The following is a 19700-nucleotide window of genomic DNA, read 5'->3' as shown; positions in this document are numbered from 1 at the left end:
GTGATTTGTTCTAGTTTATTATTTACGCGTTTTACACAATTACGTCTTCGCCGAGGCCCCACCCTCTCTGCTGCTATTCATCCAAATATTTTATCAAGTCCAATACGATATCTTGTTCTAGGATCATGCAACGCTAGCATTATAAATCCATGCGGAGTAGCTTGCACTCGTGAAAAGAAGTTTCTGAATTTAATTATATCCATGTCACTGCTGCACCAAGTTCGATGAATATTTCTCATCATGTGTGTATCAACTCCATTAAACACAGCTAAAATATTGCAGTTATCTTTAATCACTTTTGGTATTTGTGTGTATCATTGAGTAACATAAATGACATCAGTGTTTTTATGTCTACCTCAAGAAAATATTCTAGCTGGATTTGATTGTTTATCCAGCATCACATCATCGTATACAACCAAATTATTAATAAATCCATCTATGGAATCAACTGATGGTGCTTCATCAATATCGGTTATAAACTCGATAACATCGTTATCTTTATCTATTTGTGTGTTTTCATTAAAATCCTTGAGCACATAATAACATCGTTGATCATCAACTGACGGTGCTACCAAATACAATTTATCCCACTTTAACCATCTCATTATAAGATTAAGTAACAACTGTGTCTTTCCACTTCTAGATGGTCCTATTATTATCATTCTGATGGAATTTGGTAATGCAGGATGGTGCTTGACAGGTTCTCGTTTTCATGTCGCTGAAAATTCAATTATATCCATGCTGTATAAAATATCCATTAATTTATATTGTGTGAAGTGCAGGACGCATACCCTGACGGATACACTAACAACTATTACCAAAAAAAAATAACAGATCAGCGGTTACAGGTAAGTGTACGCGGTGTGGTACAAAGAAGTTTAAATTTATTCCCGGTGATAATTCAGGGACAAAGTCAGCGTTAAAAGAACAAAAAAAAAAAACGAGGAGGTGATATTGCAGCAAAATTAACAAAGTTACCGGGAACTCCGTGGGCCAAATACCCAGGAGAAAAACATCTACCAGGATATAATTATTGCTGTCCTGGTACTCTGCTCGATATTAGGCTTGATAATCAGGATCAACCAAAACCAGGCGAGGAACCAATAAACGCTATTGATAAAGCATGTCATGCTCATGATTATGCGTATAAAAGCAATGATCTACAACATAGGCATATTGCAGATGTGAAATTAATTCATGCGCTAGATTCTTTAAAAAATAAAAATATCAAAGAAAAATTACTAATTGGTTAGTAAGATCCGTGATGAAAGGTAAATTAGCACTAGGGGCTGGTAATATATAAAATGGAATCGATTTATTATTCTCCAAGAGGATACTCGAAAGGTAAAGCAGCAATTAGTAAACTTGCTGATGCAGTAGCAGTAAAACATTCTACTGCTAAAGCGTGGTTATCCAAACAGGCAATATGGCAAATTTACCTACCGCCACCTAAGCAAATTCACTTTGCACATTTCGATGTTAGTGTTCCTAATGAAGTTCATCAAGCTGATATTCTGTTTTTGCCACATGATACTGTACATAGAAAAACGTACAAATACGCGCTAACTGTTGTTGATGTTGCAAGTAGATATAAAGATGCAGAACCGCTATCAACGAAAACAGCATCTGAGGTAGCCGATGCTTTTAAACGAATTTATCAACGAGGACCATTACGATGGCCACAGCTGCTACAGGTTGATCCTGGCAAGGAATTTCTTGGTCCAGTATCATCGCTGATGAAACAACATAATACCAAAATACGACAAGGACATACTGCAATTCATCGTCATCAGGCAATTGTTGAACGATTTAATCGAACACTCGCTGAGCGGTTATTTGGATATCAATACGCGAAGGAATTTATTCAGGATACGAGATCTCGTGAATGGGTGGCAAGATTACCAAGTGTGATAGCAGCGTTAAATAACGAGATCACTCGAACGACCAACATGAAACCTATTAGTGCAATTACAAAAAAAAATATACCTACACAACGACGTGATCTTTCAGCACAACCAGTATTAGGTAATATCACTGTAAGGTATTTATACGAGCCCGGTGAACTCAAAGGCGGTAAAAAAGGAGCGACTGATCCTATTTGGAGTGTTACCACACACAAAATATCCACTGTGACAAGATCCTCAGGTAGACCCGCAATCTACAGATTAGATTCAGCTGCTCCTCAATGTGGATTTGTACGTGAACAATTACAAGTAATTCCCGAGGATACACAATTACCACCACGATCACTTAACTAGCTCCATTACGTTGATTACACTCAAGACAGGTCAACATGGTATTTTCTCATGTATGACCAAGATTGTTATTTCTTCTGTCTACGGTAAATTGTCTTGGATCATTTTTCAGATACCACCATAACATTATACAATTACAACTTGCACAATGATTATTCTGTTGTTGTTTCAGCGCAATGACAACGTCAGTGTCTAGATCAAATTCTCGATTATTTTTTTTATCAGATTGTTTATAACCAGCTAATTTTTTTCTTATTATGTCACTTTGACATTCGTCAGTATCATCACTAATCACTGACTCGTCCAAGACAATTCGTCTCAGTTGAGATATTCTTCTAATTCGAGACACTGCGAGATAAACTAAGTTTGACCATTTGATGTGATCATCGACGATCCAAACAACTGTATCAGAGATAGTTAATCCCTGAGATGAATGAATCGTCATCGCGTATCCTAGCGTCCACAGGGATTTATCAGCACGTAGAGTATCTTCACCAACATCAACATCAACTGCGACAATATCATTCAGCACAAGATTCTGTTTCTCGGTCTGTCCTGGTATATCAACATCAATATTCTGCCGCCGTGTATCAGCTGGTCGATAACATAATGGAACTGGCAATGTTGGATATTTTTCTTTATGCAACTGAAACAATTGCCGTTGAAGTGTATCACGAACTATTTTTCTACTTGCAACTATCAGATCATTTGGTCACCATGTTTGTAGAAAGTCGTTCATGGGTGTTTCTGAAATTATTCCACGCATTACTTCACACTGAATTTTATTCGGTTGTAGTCTGATTAATTTTTTAAACTGTTTCAACATTGCGTCAAGTGCTCTATGATCATCAGCCACTTCTTCATAATAATCGACAAAGTTCTTCAGCCATCCATGTGGAGATGGTCCAACAAACGGTGGTGGTTGACCATGATCGCCGCACATTATCACAGCAGTATTTCTTGTTAACAACCAATCTAGAAATGTTTTTAATGTTTCCAACGACACAGTGCATATTTCATCCCAAATGATGATCCTTGGAATGTATTTCTCGCCCATCCTTAAAGATGTCCATATATCACCCTTCCATCGGAAGAAGCTGTGATAAGTACATGATTGTACTCCTCGTTTCTTCTCTCGCGCGAGTACGATATATTAGACTATTGGGTCGCACAAATTGATCATATTTTTCATCATCTGAGCTTTTAAATAACCACACTGACACAGGATCGTTTTTATTTATTTTGTTAATAAATTCAAACATGTTATCATCATAAAATTTAACAGTTCGATTTCGTGGAAACACTGTTACCGCGCTAGTCCATGCATGCACGTTATGATCAATAATTTCGAACGAAGCTCCTTTTGATTTATATTTTGATTCATATAATATTTCTTCTGTTATCGTCGCTACTGTTATTGGGAATTTTAATTGTTTTCCCAACTCAGTGACATCTTTGATAGACGCCCTGGTATCTTTAACTGTTTTGCCCCACTCATTTATTAATTTACGTCTTTTAGCTGTTAAACCATTTCCATGGGCCGCGTTTGTAAAATGTTCTATTATTCGTTCGGCTACACAATTTATTTTTGAAAATTTCATCGGCGCTAGTTTATCAACGCTAGGTTTTCCATTTATCACATAGATTCCATAAACAACTGCTATTGCAGGATACGCTCGCTCATAATACGGTTTGTCAATACCGGTCAATAGACCTGGTTTGGAATTTCTACTTAGTATGACAGTTTTTTTATTACTGTGGACAGGATCATATTTGTCACGGATAATCCAGTTTTCTGTTTCTGCAAGTATGACAAATTTTATTCTGAAAAGATAACTTCTATCATCGAGCTGTTTAATAAAATCTGCTGCTCTTTTGTCATTCATCGTAGCATCGATGATACCTTTGGCCTTGACTTTGTCATTGCGAATAATCTTGAATGTTGACCAGACATGAGATGCACCATCTGCGTGAAATTCTTTCTTGGCATCGTGAATTTTATTGATCAAACCTTTATTTTTCCAATCAACCAAATCTCGTATCGGCACGTCAGGAGATATCCTGTCAATGTTGAATTTACTTGTTTTCCAAGGCTTGATTCTGGATAATCTCTCAAACTCATCCATATTATATTTCAGACAAGTATTTAAATAAAAAGTATTATATATACAATGTCTCAATGCAAATGGTTGATGATAGGATCATTAACTCGTTGTAATAAATCCTGTAAAAAGGAATTCTGCGGACAACACTTACAAAACATTCACCGTGGAAGCTTAGGACCAATACTATGTCTGTGATGTGGTGCTGGAGTACGAGGAAAAACACAGTTGTGTGTGTGTTGTGGTGGTAAACGAAACAGAGAGCTTAAAAGGTATTATGATAAAAAAAATAATGACCCTGACAGAGTCAACGACAACGCTATAAAATCCGTGGAGGATTATCTAAGTTTTCAGACAAATTATGATTTAAACAAATGATATTATTGTATAATGGAGCAAAATGAATTTGTCCCACATCCTATAATAACAAACTATGAATCAAATATTGATGGTATGATCAGAAATTGTCAGAAGAAAGTACCAGTTGGTTATATTAATAATAATGGTTACCTATTGTTTACTGCTGGGAAGAAACCTTATCTCTGTCATCGATTTGTGTATGAATGTCACAAGGAGTTGATCAAAGACAGTCTTGTAATCGATCATATTGATGGGAATCCTGAAAATAATTATTTATCCAACCTTCAAGCTCTTACACAGAGCGAGAAAAATACACGTGGTAATACTGGGAGATGTAAAACAACCAGAAGGAGGGCAGTAAAATCTACAAACATAGAAACTGGCGAAGAAATTATATTTCAATCAATGAATTTAGCTGCGAAATATTTTAATATTAATCCGCCTTCAGTACAATTTGTCGCGGAAAATATAACCAGATCCACTCTTTCCAAGAAATATAAACAAAGAATCATGTTCCAATATTGTTAATGAGATAAACTATCACCCCTACCTTAAATTATATTTATTAACCATTTATTTAATTATTTATCTTTTTTGGCAAAAAGCCTCAGTTTTATACTACTTATTTTTTGACTCATGTGAAAGGGAGATTATTCTCTAAATATATATTTATCCATAGATTTCTGATTTTTATGATCGTAATTAGTCAATTAACCATCCACGTCATAATTAATATCAATAATTATACCAAAGAAAAATATTTATGGCTTTTAGCTTACAAAATAGAAGAATAAACGTATTTTACATCGTATAATATAGCGGAGTTATTTTTGGATCTGTTACGAGAAATCAAGGCAGAACATGCAGTTTATATATTTACAATCTATTTAGAAACAGCTGTTATAATACATAAATATATAAACTGATCTGTAGGTAAAAACGTTTGATAATGCAGTGGTAGTATGTAAATATATTTTATCAAGGCAGAACATGCTGTTTATATATTTTACAATCTGTTACGAGAAATCTTGACAGAACATGCCATTTATATATTTACAATATATTCAGAAACCGCTGTTTTAATACAGAAATATTTACAATCTATTCAGAAACCGCAGTTTTAATGCAGAAATATTTACAATCTATTCAGAAACCGCTGTTTTAATGCAGAAATATATATACCTTACGATCTATTCAAGAACCGTGTTATAATAATTTCTGAAACATATATTGTTTGATGATTCGATAGCTCAGTTGATAACATATCTGACCGTGATACTCGTGGTCCCAGGATCGAATCCCTTGACTGACAACCGTTGGTGGTTTACGCATATTTGCGATTTTTATAATTAATTGGGGGGCTCCGCCTGAAGCCTCAAAACTCAACAGAAAAAGACACCCACCCACCACATTACTGGTGGTAGATACATGTTTTGTATCACCCACGGGCTGATTATATGGGTGGGTGTCAAAATTTGTTGAGTGTAGATAAGGCCCCCCGTATATGTTGTGCCGTCCTTGTCATTCATTCATTGTATATATTCCATGTCATTCATTCATTGTAAATATTCATTCATTGTATGTTTGTGCTGTCCTTAATTAAGATTATATGTTGTTTTTATCCTTTAAACTTGCTAGGATACAGTGGTAAGCTAGGAGTTACGGGGATTGGTGTTTGTCCTTGTAAATATGTAAATACTACATGTTGTGTTTCGTGTATCCTCTAACTTGCTAGAATACGGTGGTAAGCTAGGAGTTATGGGGATTATATGTTGTGCTGTCTTCAACGCACCCTCTTGGGCCTCTAGACTGTTGTTTGACGGGTTAGGGGCTGTCATAGGGGGTAGTGTTTCGTGTATCCTCTAACTTGCTGGAATATGGTGGTAAGCTAGGAGTTATGGGGATTATATGTTGTGCTGTCTTCAACGCACCCTCTTGGGCCTCTAGACCGTTGTTTGATGGGTTAGGGGCTCTCATAGGGGGTAGTGTTTCATGTGCCCGTTGAACTTGGTAGAATGCGGTGGCAAGCTACGAGTTCTGGGTTGTACTGTCCTTGTAAATATGTTGTGCTGTGCCCCTTCCTGAACTTGCTAAAAGACTCGAATAGAAGTTCATAGGGGATATTTTTTTCTTTTAAATATATATACTGAACTATGAAAATATCAATAATGTAATTGTTCCTATTAAAAAATTAGAAAAAGACAGTATTAATATATCGGATGAACTGAATACTGAAAAGATTATTTTGGATTTTTAAATCTTACAAGAACGTAAAAATGATGGTGGTTTTACACTGTCGTCTGAATACAAGTTCATAGAACGATTTCAGGGGGCGATGTTCCGGTCACTAGCTGCAGAAAAAGATGATCAGGTCAAGGAATTTGTTCCTCTCTCTGCTGCAGTAGAAAAAATTAGATCGAAGTTATCCCACGAATACGAGGCAAAGAAAACAATTAGTACTCGTATAAGACAATTAAGAAAAATCATGTTAGCGAGTAACTTCGTTACTGGTGAAACGATCCAAAGTAACTTCGTTGGTGAAACGACTGAACACATGTAATATTATATATTTATTCTGAAATATTATATATTTATTCTGAAATATTATATTTATTCTGAAATCTTATGTATTTATTCTGAAATATTATATATTTATTCTGAAATATTATTTTTATTCTGAAATATTATATACTTATTCTGAAATATTATATACTTATTCTGAAATATTATATTTATTTTAAAATATTATATATTTATTCTGAAATATTATTTTTATTCTGAAATATTATATTTATTCTGAAATATTATATACTTATTCTGAAATATTATATTTATTCTGAAATATATTTATTCTGAAATATTTTATTTATTCTGAAATATTATATATTTATTCTGAAATATTATATTTATTTTGAAATATTTTATTTTTCATAAAATCTGATTGATTTTATTAATTTTAAGTACCAATCACCATATCAATTTCAGAATAAAAAAAAATATTTCATAATAAAATATTTCTGAATAAATATATAATAGCTTTTTGTAGTATTTTTTGCAAAAATGATCGATTTACACGATTGTGAGTACCTAAATAAACAATAGGATTAACAAACTGATCGATTTGCATGATCTTGAGTGCCTAAATACCCATCAGAATTAACAAACTGATCGATTTGCATGATTTTGAGTATCAACCACCATATCAATTTCAAAGTAAATACAATATTTCAGAATATATACAATATTTCTGATAAAATATTTCTGATAAAATACAATATTTCTCAAAAATCTACGATAAAGTGTTATGACAGAAATTTTAAGATTTCACATACAGATTGACAATCAATTCCTTCCCACGCAGGTCAATTAATCGTCCTATGTGGTCAGTTAGTTTAAAATTTATTCGTGTTAACATATCATTATGACACCGCAGATAAACAGGATTAGTTGGTTCTTGCATGATCGAATCCCTTGGGGGAACTTCTGGTGTGAACGTGTATAAAATGTATCCTTGTTGAGCCTGATTTGATTTTCCGAGATCTATTTGATAGCTACCATCGATCACATCACAAACAAGATTGACTGTGATCGTTGAGGTTATATTAACGATTCCCGGAGATACATGTCTGCTGCCGCTGTGTGAATCATTATTATATCTAAGAATAAACTCCGGTGGAGTTATTTTTTTCTATGCATCAAGTATTTTAGGAAAGTTTTTGTTGATAAGATCCTTGATTGATTTTGTCAAGTCATCGGTGGCAAATCCTGGTAGTATAAAATTTAATAAATCCGCTTCATTTATCTTATAATGATCAAGATAAGTTTGTTTGGTACTTGTACCCATCTTAAGCGGAAGAATGCTTTCATTTATAACATCAATAAAATATCGATTAACGTATTTAAGATCTAATATAATTTGATTCAGATGTTGTATTGTTTCAATAATTTTTCTTTTCAGATTGTTATTAGGATACTCAGGATATAATTTTTAAACAACTGTGTTAATGTTCTTGATGTATTTGTAAACTCGGCCTTAATTTCGTCGGATATAGTCCTGACATATTTTTCACCAACATTTGTGGTTGAAGCTGTCACATCAACAACAACAAAATGAGGAAATGTTGGTGTGATAAGTTTTCCACCAGCAGCAGCAACAGAATCTCTCCATGCAGGATACTGACGAGAAAATCGATATCCTGGAACCGTTATAAGTTTTGCTTCGTCGGTGAGAAATTCACTTAACCTCGGTTCTGATGGTCCATGATATTCTGGCACAATATCAGGCCAACCTAGTACGGATCTTATCATGGACTGATAAATATCTACAGCATAATCAGGAGAATGTATCTCAACCGCAGAAGATAGTGTCGGCTCGTGAACATTAATCAATATTTTTGACTCTCTTCCGGTTATTGATTTTATTCTATGAGCAAATTCATCGTTGATTTGTTCGATCTCATAACTGCCATTTGGTATTCCAACAACAACCCAGTCAGGTGTTCCATCGGGTTTATTCTTATTAGCAAATACAAGCGAATTATTTGCTTGTGTACCATTAAATGATTTCGATCTGATATTTGGCCAACTATGGTATACTCGTAATTGCACTAGTGCAATTTCATTTGCGCGAATTGCAGTTGGAAAATTGATACTAAATTCAGGATTAATCAGCTTACCGAGATCATCGTGGTCTTGTGCGGGGTTGTGTTTCTCATGATCTGCTGGAGTAATTCCGTCATTATTAATACTCGTACCTTTAATACCAGCGCAGTTGTATATTTTAATCATCTCTGAAAACTCGAAATCAGATATAATTCCATCACTGAGACTCGCTGATAACAACGAGGATAACTTCGAGTATGCGACCGTCGCTGTATGTAATCTTATCATGTAATCAGATAATTTTTCATTCGTGCAAGTGCATATTTTTTTTTGCAATGATATTGAGCACACCTGCAATTGTTGATGCTGAAATACAAATAGTTACAGCTACTGGTGCCATCATTGTCACCGCTGATAATATCACACCGGTTCCAGCAACAACAGTGGATACTGAATAAACGATTACATCAACGATAATTAGTCGTCGTCAGTATTACTTTGTTCGACTCGATCTTTCAACACTGTCTGCCATTCACGCGCTTGATTGTATCTATAATGTTGCAATGCAATGTCGATATAGGTACTCATTATATTTTATACAGTAACCAATTGAGGTGTTTCAGCTACAAATTCCAAACACCACCAGTAAGATGTTGCGGTTAATTTCTTATCAGCTGCTTCCAGAATAAATATTTCTTCATTTCCGCTATTTAATATAACAGATACAACCCTGGAAAACTTATCAGTTGAATGACGCCATGGATACGTTGTAAATATTTCAAATTTTGCAGAACTGAACACAGACAACCTGTACACGCCAGTGACTGTTGTGGTATATTTGATAGTTTTATTTTGCTGCGACCATGTTGCAAATCCCGATGATACTGTGTATACGATGTTGGTAATATGTCCGGGAGTAACCCTGCTGGGAATTTTAATCAAACTGGTTTTATTAACGATCTCAGGAATCCCCACTACGATGTCTTGCTGTGTTTGTTTAATCGTGTCGATGTTTGTCTTGATATCAACGAGTTTTACGTCAACGACCAACGGATTACCAAAAATTTCCTCTGCGGTTTCATTAATTTTTCTAAAGTTTCTGCGAAGATTTGTAAACGCGTTTGTGTGAACGTCATACTCGGCCCGCAACGTGGATAATTTACCGTCAACGGTGCCATAGTTGATGTCAACGTACTTTTTTGTTGTGGCATCTTCATCGGATGTTGGATCTCTTAAAACTACTATCTTATTCCCATTCATGCTGAGTTCACCCGTTATTGTGTCACCGGTATTTTTCACGCGATTAGCAACACTTGCTGTAATTTGATCTCTGATGGTTGTAAACGATATACTTGAATCCCTGATTCTGCTGCTGTCAGTAAACACAGGGATGTTATCCGTAACTGCACCAAGTACTCGTCGAATTATATCATTCCATTTGACATTGCTGGTTTTTAGTTTACCATGTCGATCCTGAAAAATAACAACCTCATCTTTGTCAACTCCAGCCAGGTTCATAATATCAGCGAGTTCATCTTTAGTTGCATACTTTGACAGATCAGTGTCATCGGACTTTTTCTTAACGTGTGAAGAAGATCTTCTTCCGTAAATATCAACCATTATATTTTAAGATCTGTTTAAAATGAATTGGTTGCTTGTATAATCATGCACAACTTTATGTGGCGGTTTGGATGATTTTGATAAAGCGTTAAGTACATTAATTACTTCACGGCCACATATTGGCGGATCTGTCATTGTTTGTGTGGGTAGCGTTGAATACCAAACTTGCGCGTGAAGTGGTGCAACATACTTGATAAATTCAATGGGTGGAGCTAACCCATATGAATCAAAATAAACGATTCCATGTGGATCAACCGCGTATGATACCCAATGAGTACGGGGTCCTGAATTTGAGTCAAGATTAATGATACCTGTTTCGAGTTTGTTCGGTTGTTTCAGTAATTGATCTCGCATAAAAACACCTCTGAAGTTTTTTATTTTTTATCGTTTAGCAGCATCAGGTAAATCAAAATTTGATGCTGGAGCATCTAACGAAGTGATCCTGGAAGCCTCAGACCTCTTCCACAACGAGATCCCAGTATTTTTAGGCCGCGTCCCTCTTTTTTGTACCCCTTTCCTGTTGCTTTCTTTAGAGCCATTCCAGCAGCGGTTCCAACAGCACCTAATGCAGCTGCTTTGCTATGGCTGGAGCGGCAGCAGCTATTAACGCTGGAATAGCCGCGAGAAGTGGAAAAATACCGCCTGTTTTAATTGAGTCTTTAACCGCACCTGCAGAGAGATTAAGTTTGACGCCTGTCTTTGATTGTTTTGTGCTGTTGAAATGTTTAAGTTGACATTCTGATAATGATAGTTTATTTTGACCACCCGTGATCTGATCTCGCTTTAGTGATATTTTCATTCCGCAGTTTTTTGCTGAATTTGATTGAAGGTTTTTAATCTGACCAGGAGTCAGACTGACACTAACATGATGATATGACATTTTATGATAAATACTTGCCATGCTCCAAATAATGATTAAAGATTTTCCACTGGTGCATCAACGACTCTCATTCGACCACTACCACCTTCAAGTAATATTGCTTTATCACGGAGTATAACCGCGATTGCTCTGTAATCAGCACCACCTGTATTTAACATTGCTTTAAGATGTATATCAACAACAGATTGTTTTGATAGATCAAGATGCTCCAGTGAAAAATAATAAATCGGATACAAAGTTCTGAAATCATGCTGTGATATTTGTAACCCAGTATCAACATTTTGATCACGTCCCATGAATGACATCAGTCGATGATATACACGTCCTATATGATTTTGTGCATAAGTTAGTTGTATATTCTCTGTTGGTTCTTGTTGTCTGTTTATCCGTAAAGAAATATCTGTGATACCTAGTTGGTCAAATATCATATGAGAGTGAGTTTGTCAGCCTAATCGATCATGGCGCTGAAACGCAATAAAAATATGCCGTGGTGCAGAAACACCTTGTTGTGATGCTATATGCCATGTAAACTGACCGTTAACGTCAGTTTGCATACTATCTGTGCTTGTTGTTAACAATGACAACAAGGATTTACCACCTGTGTCCATGAAAGAAATCAACTTTTGTTCTTCTGTGATCGTTGGAGTCATTACCGGCATCCACAATGATAGTTTCGATAATACTACTTTACCAGCATCACCAGCAGGTCTCCACAAAGCATCGTTATTATCACTCTTTCTTACAAGAACAACCGTGTGTCTAGCTCCAAAAATAACCTTTCTAACATTTCTACAAAATCCAAAAATATGCGATAGTGGAATTGTACATGAAAAACTTCTTTTGGCTCCTGGCAACATATTTATACATGCTGCAAATCCCAGGTTAAAATTTTCATTAGAGCCATGAACCACCGGCCACACATCAGCATCAGCGTTATTGGCAAAATTTCTTGGTCGTCTTATATTATACGATCACTTTCAGGGTGATTAGAATTATCTTTTACAAACATCATTGTGGGACCTGCTGATCTTGTATAACCATCAGAGTATTTTGCTAGACCAATTATTGTTGTAGCAACGTCGACATCTTTTTGAATTGATTCAATATTTTTTCCATCGATCATATATGTGGCGCTATCAAATAATGCCATCATCGCGTTGTTGACAAAACCAACTTTTACTGTATCTAAGTAATTAGTATTATCCGTTTTTACAATTGTACCTTCTACCTCAATAAAAGCCTCAGCGGGTAGAAAATATCTACTTGTGTCATGAACTTGTAGCTCAATTCTTCCTCCACGTTGATCTGGTGTTCGTGCGTCATAAGAATAAAACTGATAATCACGTACCGATTCATCTTTAAGGACAGGTGCTTCCATATCAGATGCTTCGTCGGATACGCACTTGAACATTTTATTATAATTATTTCCGTTTAACACGTTGATTACCGCGTTCGGGAAATTCCACTTCCTGATATCAAACTTGAAATATTATTTCCCGATTCACCGAGTCCTTGATCTGCTAACACTGCCAGTTTTTGATTTGCAGCTTGATTTATTATTTTACTTACGTCTGCAGGCATAATTTCAGTACTTGGTAATTTTACTGGTTGTGATCTTCATTGCATTAATTGTGCTAGTCTATCTTTGATCGCTGAGAACACCTTACCAGCAACATTGACAATTGCTCCAGTTTTTTCACGAACAATATCAATAGCTTTCATCGATAATTGTTTTGCAACAGGTGCTACTTTTGGAGCCATCCTTGTAAATAATCCCCGTACAACATCACCATGTCCATCTCCATAAATTGCTCCATAGATTGGTAATCGTGAGTTTACCACTCTGACCTGTACGGATTTACGATGATTATTATGTATGATCATCTTATTTTATTTACCATTTATCTAACAACTAGTCACTGTAATCATCAACAAGTTCATCGATAAGTTCTCGGTAAACGCCGATATCCATGATACCACCTTGAAATAATCGCCGACAAATATCAGCTGCTTCATTGGTTATTTCTGGTGAATTATTTCTGGCACGTTTTCCCCCTATGAGAACTTCTAACCGTGACACATCATTGAGGATATTATTAGGACAAACAAAATTATTTCCCACTGTATTCAGGGAAGAAAGACCACTTCCAGTAGCGTCAAAAGAATCACCGCCAGGATCTCTTTCTTTACCCATTGAACGTAATTTCTCCCATTGTTTAGTTTCTATATCTCTGAATATTTCTTCTTCTTGTTTCCATTTTTCTTCTACTTCTTGCTTCATTTCTTTTGCCATCTGTTTCCTTTTCTCTCTAGATGGATTCAACATCATCTGTTTCTGTGGTGAAGAAGATTGTTGTTGTTCTATCTGTTGCAGAGGTGGAGGAAGTTGATATGAAGGTTCCTGCTGGGAGAGTTGTTCTTGTTCTAGTTGTTTTATTTTCTTTCAATAAAGTCTTTTTACTTCTTCATCAAGACATTTATATTCTGGACCTCTAGCTTGTTTTTTGATTCTATATATGTGATATATCCATTTAATAAGATTATCATCACTTGCTTTTTCATGACGGGATTTTAAAATATTAGATTTATTAAATATACCAGATAATATTTTTTCAGGTAGTTCTTCTCTTTTAGTATTTCTAATATCTTCGACAGCCCTTTTTTTAAATCTTGCAATCAATTTTAAGTTTTCTTCTATTGGTTCGGGTTCAGGTGCAAGTTCTTTTCTCACATCGGCAACTTGTACGAAGTTTTCCAATATCTTCACCAATGGGTGGAGGTTGAGCTGCACCTATATCAGTTGGAAGATCTCGTAAAATCTTTTTTGTTTGGTTCTTCTTGCTATTTTTTCAGTCTGAGCTGCAGTTTGTTCTAATACTGGAAAAATACCCTTTTTTCTCTTCTCATCATCCTCAGTATCTCCCCATACAGTTTTTTCAACAGCCACTGCAGCTTTTTTAGTAGCTGCAGTGATGGGTTTAAACAGTTTTTCAGTGTCCTCTTTGTACTCAACTTGTGATTGTTGCTGCGCTTGCAAGTTATTTCTAAATGAGTCTCTGACAGGAAGAAATTTTTTGATTGCTTCTAATCGTTCTCGAGCTATCCTTGCAGTATGAGATTACGGATGTACCATTATTTTAATATAACATAATGATTTAATAATAGCAGCAGAGAGGGTGGGACCTCGGCAAAGACGTAATCGTGTAAAACGCGTACATAATAAACTAGAAAAAATCACCAACGACAATGAAGTAATATTAATTAGACAAACCTCGGAGAGATTTTCTCAGTAACGTCGATGCTTTTTTTTAAATCTGTTGACACTTTTTTATTTATCGATCATTCATAGGAAGGCTTATTTCGGTTTTTGGACGCTTCCAAAATTGGTCTGTCCACCCTCTTTGCTGCTCCACATTGTCTTTGTTCAGTGAGAGTTGGAAAGTTTTTCTCATTGATCGTTCCGCAGTTCAAGATGGAAACAACCACCTCAGTTAGGAATACATTTCGATTTGTAACATGGGTTTTAAAAAAAAAAAAGTGCAGAAAAAATTACGTATTAAAATTAAGTTATGGTGTCCCAATACATAAGGTACAATATGCTATGCAATGCTGCATGTTTCTTGATGTGATGTGTGTGTGATTTTGATTTTTAACATAGTTTTAACAATTTTTCAGTCATATCGCTACGATGTCTGCCGTGTGGCAGTTTATTGTGATGTCTAGCACTGGGGCATAATGCCACAGACATGTAGCATGATGTCCCACCCAGTCACATTATGCTGACACCAGGCTGACCAGTTCTAACACTAACCTCTTGATGCTGAGTGCCAATTTAGGCAGCTGTTAGTACCATTTTTGTAAGTCTTTGGTATGACTGGGCCTGGGTTCTAACATATGACCACCTGCATCCGAGGTGGACACTCTAACCACTCGGCCACCGGAGCGGTCTGCAGCTTTGTATGGGACAGGAGATAGTTCAGTTTGAGGCTTTTCCTTTTGGCATGGCTTCCACTTAAAGCCTTCACCTTTTACAAGTCTATGCTCTTAAAAATAAGTAACAGAGAAGAGAGAAGAGTGAAAATCAACACACTTTGTAAAATTAAAAAAAATAATTTATTTTCCTCGAATGCAAAAGTGAAAGTGTAAGAGGAAAAAGAACTTACAGTTTGCGAATTGAAACCAAAATAATCCTATAATTACAGACACAAGTCCTTATAATGAAAGTTTTGAAGTCCAATGCTGAATGTATTGATGTACCCCTGGTGACCTGTATCATGTTGTACCAACAGTCTTTTGTTGAAACACAGTAATATAATTCCAGGTTTGAATTCGCTGTAAATCCCAGTGAATGTATCTGCCCAAGAATCTTTTTTTTATGAGCACTCTGTATTTCCAGAGAAAAATCACTTGAATAATTTGAAGAAATAAATTCCAGCCCATATGAGATTCTTAACACAACAAATGATTCTGACAGATCTTTAAGCACGAATGAATAATGTTTCCAGTAACAGGAGTATATAGTACTCTATTTGATGTCAGTCACAATTAGCATTTTCTATTAAAAACTATTACCTAATGGAAAATTTTAATTGGGAAGGTTCTTAATGTTTACAGGATAAAATATTAGCTATAATTACTATGTATGTTACTACATTTACAATATATAACCAGGACTATGCCAGGTACAGCAGGGGAATCCCAATAACCTAGACCTAGACCCAAATAAACATGTCTATTTCTATTAATGATAATCCTAATACTAAGCACATACACATAGAAAATATTTTATTATGTATTAGTTGTTTACAGAATTTTTTTAAAAATCAATAACTCAGGTCAAGTAGAAAATTTGATTTTGGACAAGGTTAAGTCAAACATACACTGTTATATCCCAATAGCATATAATGAAATTTTTAAAAAAATATAAAAAGAACCTAAAAATCAGACAGTGCAAATTAAATATACATAACACACCAGAGAGATGAGTGCAAGGTCTTTAGGATTCCCATCCTTCACTACTTCAGAAGTTGGTTGATGCACATATATAGCCCATCCAGTTCTTGATGCTAGTTAAGAAAGAAAGAAACTTTCTTTTTTTATTCTTTTAACAAGTTGGTTTTAACATTGTAACTCATTTAAGTCTGACATTTTTGCCTGGATTCTTTTTCCAAATAGTAATTAAAGACTTTATTCAAAATTTGTATATATTGCATTTAGAAGAAAAAGTATTTCTGCCTTGTAAAGTTTCTCAGATTAAGGGACGTTGTCACCAGAAGAGTGCAAAATATGCATTTGTACAGACTTGTTTATATTGCAGATATAAATCAAATAAAATGAGGTACGTCATGTTATGTTTATTTGTGAAATCCCAATCTACTGAATCCTTGTAACTTTAAAATGTTTCTTATTCTATTGCAGAGTAACGGTGTTTCCAACACCAGAATAATGGCTGAACAACATTGTAAAGAAGCAGTGCGGTTACTGCAAACATTAAGATCATCTGATTCAAGGAGAGCCATGGAACATATAGCATATTTGGTACTAAATCGACAAAAATAATGTTTGTAGTAGAAGAAAATATTCATTCTATAAGCATTTATATGGAAGACAGCATATTTATAATTAACTTCATGTCACATTTTGAATTATGTCTAACAGAGGTACCAAAATAAAACTGATAAAATCTTTAGTTGTTGTGCACTTTTATACTCTTTCAGATCCATGCAAATCATCATTTGCATGAAAGCATTTCTTTCCTGACTCTCAGCTTGTAGTAGGAGCATTTTGATTACGGCCAATTTGATTATCTATTTTTACACAGACCTGGTAAACGTTACAATTTGATTATAAAAAAAAGAGACCACAGGATCACAAGTTTCTTGCAGCAGTGATCGCTAGTCATGCAACTTCTCAAAACTGATTGGGGGAGGGCATGCAAATTATTTACAGGTCCCACAATTTGTTGTATCCATTGTGCACTGTTCATATTTTTTTAAAGACAAAAATTCAGATTAAAGATTTGTCAAATTAAGTTTTGGTCATCCATCAAGCTATACTAAGGTAGATTTGGTGTTTGAATACAGGCTTCTTTATGATTGAGATCTTCTGTTGGATTTCACAGAAACTGTTAAGACGATCTGATTTAATTTTCTCCTAGAGGAGTATAACAAACTAAGCCATTGGTCAGCCATAACAGAAATTTACAGAGTAACAAGCATACATGCCAATCATTACACTTTTGGCATAATCATTACTTTTTTTGTCACCTAATCTTGTGCAAGCCTGTATATGGTGTACACCTTTCTGTTACATGAACAAGAAAGAAAAAAACAAAGCAATACAATTTTATATCATCTCTGTAATTCCATTTATCATATAAATTTGAGAACATTCCAGACAAGAAGACTGAGGCATAAGAATAGCATTAGAGTTCTTTGTCCATCCTATGCAAGTGCTGTCATTTTTTCTATTTATAGTAACTGTATCTTTCACATTTCCAAGAACACAGACAGGTTTCTTCGATTTGAATGTTTGCCTGACAAATTCATTATTTTGATAATATAGTATGTTAGCAGACCAGTCAGTATTTTTAAAGAAAATAACACCATTTCTTAAGTGACACTGGCATTAATGCTGTGACTTATGGATCATCTTTGGTTGTGAAATGTTTGAGCAAATGGATCTTTTAAAATTTGAAAACATGTCAGATCAGATAAAGGACAAATCAACACCTTACAAATGTTCAAAGATAATATAAAAGTGATGCAATACAGCACTTGGATTTAACTCATTGTGAACTTCACGAACATTCATGGAAGTTAGACATGTACAGTATGTTTTATAGAAAATCCATGGTGGAACTTAATTCTTTTCATGCTGTGTCCATCATAAACAGGACATAGTGGTCATTGTGGATTTCCACACCATGGCTTGTAGTGTACAGGTCAGGTTTTAGTGCCCCATTTAGAAGCAACAGCAATATAATCATGTAATCTTGGATGTCCACTATATTGCATATCACTTACCTGTTGGCTCAGCTGCAGTAAACAGTGCAGAATGTTCTTTTTAAGTTGTACACAATGCTGTTTAATATTCAAAGACTCACCAAGTAAAATATGACCAAATAGTGTGTTTTGCAAGAGATGATAGATTTCCGAGCAAAGACTGCTAAAAATATTTTTGTTTCACAAAATATACAAGTTGAATTATAGTAATTTTAATATGATAGAGAGAGATTCTGCTTTTCAACAAACAAAAGGAAAAAAGAAATCACACTTAAGTATTAGCAGGTTTCATTCTGCCAGTCACTTTTAAATCATTTGCTTAAAATGTTCCCACACAGTGAAATGTACACAACGCTATCCAGTAAGCAACTTTGCTACTTCAGCCTATTTAGTATTTGTGACCTTAATATACATGCTACTCATTTTCTCATGAACTAGACACAAGTTTTCTTTTACCATTGACCTAATGTAAAACTTGGTCTGCTAAACATGAATTGCAGATTCTATAACTAACAGCTTAATAAATATACTTAGGATTGCTGGTTTTGGTCATCTGATGAGCTGACATGTTATTTACAAAATGGACAGGTGAAAGTGATGAAAAAGTGTAATAACATAAATATTTTCTGTTGGACATGAATTTGTATGTAACCAGCGGTTTTGTACATCTTTTTCTTTCAAGCTTTATCTAATGGAAATATCTTTTTGTTCGTACCTCTTTTCCTCCCATGTTTAACATGTATTGAATTATTCATAAGTTCAACACATATTTATTAATAATGCATTGTATGTTGCCTGAAATATCTAAACTTTAGCTGTTTGCCAAGGCTATAGGATCTATCTCCAATTGCACTGATTGTTATTAATGTGCCTTATT

At 34.9% G+C, this 19700-nt stretch overlaps 1 protein-coding gene across 2 annotated transcripts in view; it reads left to right on the top strand.

The window, feature by feature from the left end:
* LOC149791905 (all trans-polyprenyl-diphosphate synthase PDSS1-like) overlaps positions 1-17508 on the top strand; it is a 254393-nt gene extending 236885 nt beyond the window's left edge. For both annotated transcript variants that reach the window (XM_089970420.1, XM_089970418.1), the window contains one exon: positions 17238-17508. In XM_089970420.1, the coding sequence (XP_089826546.1) occupies positions 17238-17378 (141 nt within the window). In that variant the 3' untranslated portion in view covers positions 17379-17508. The remainder of the gene's footprint in view (positions 1-17237) is intronic.
* Positions 17509-19700: the final 2192 nt, after the last annotated feature.

The sequence above is a fragment of the Sinohyriopsis cumingii genome, chromosome 9 (genome assembly GCF_028554795.1).
Source record: "Sinohyriopsis cumingii isolate HCF-2022 chromosome 9, ASM2855479v2, whole genome shotgun sequence".
NCBI lineage: Eukaryota > Metazoa > Mollusca > Bivalvia > Unionida > Unionidae > Sinohyriopsis > Sinohyriopsis cumingii.
The sequence above is the reverse complement of the archived record's forward strand: the minus strand, read 5'-3'. Positions and strand labels throughout refer to the sequence as shown.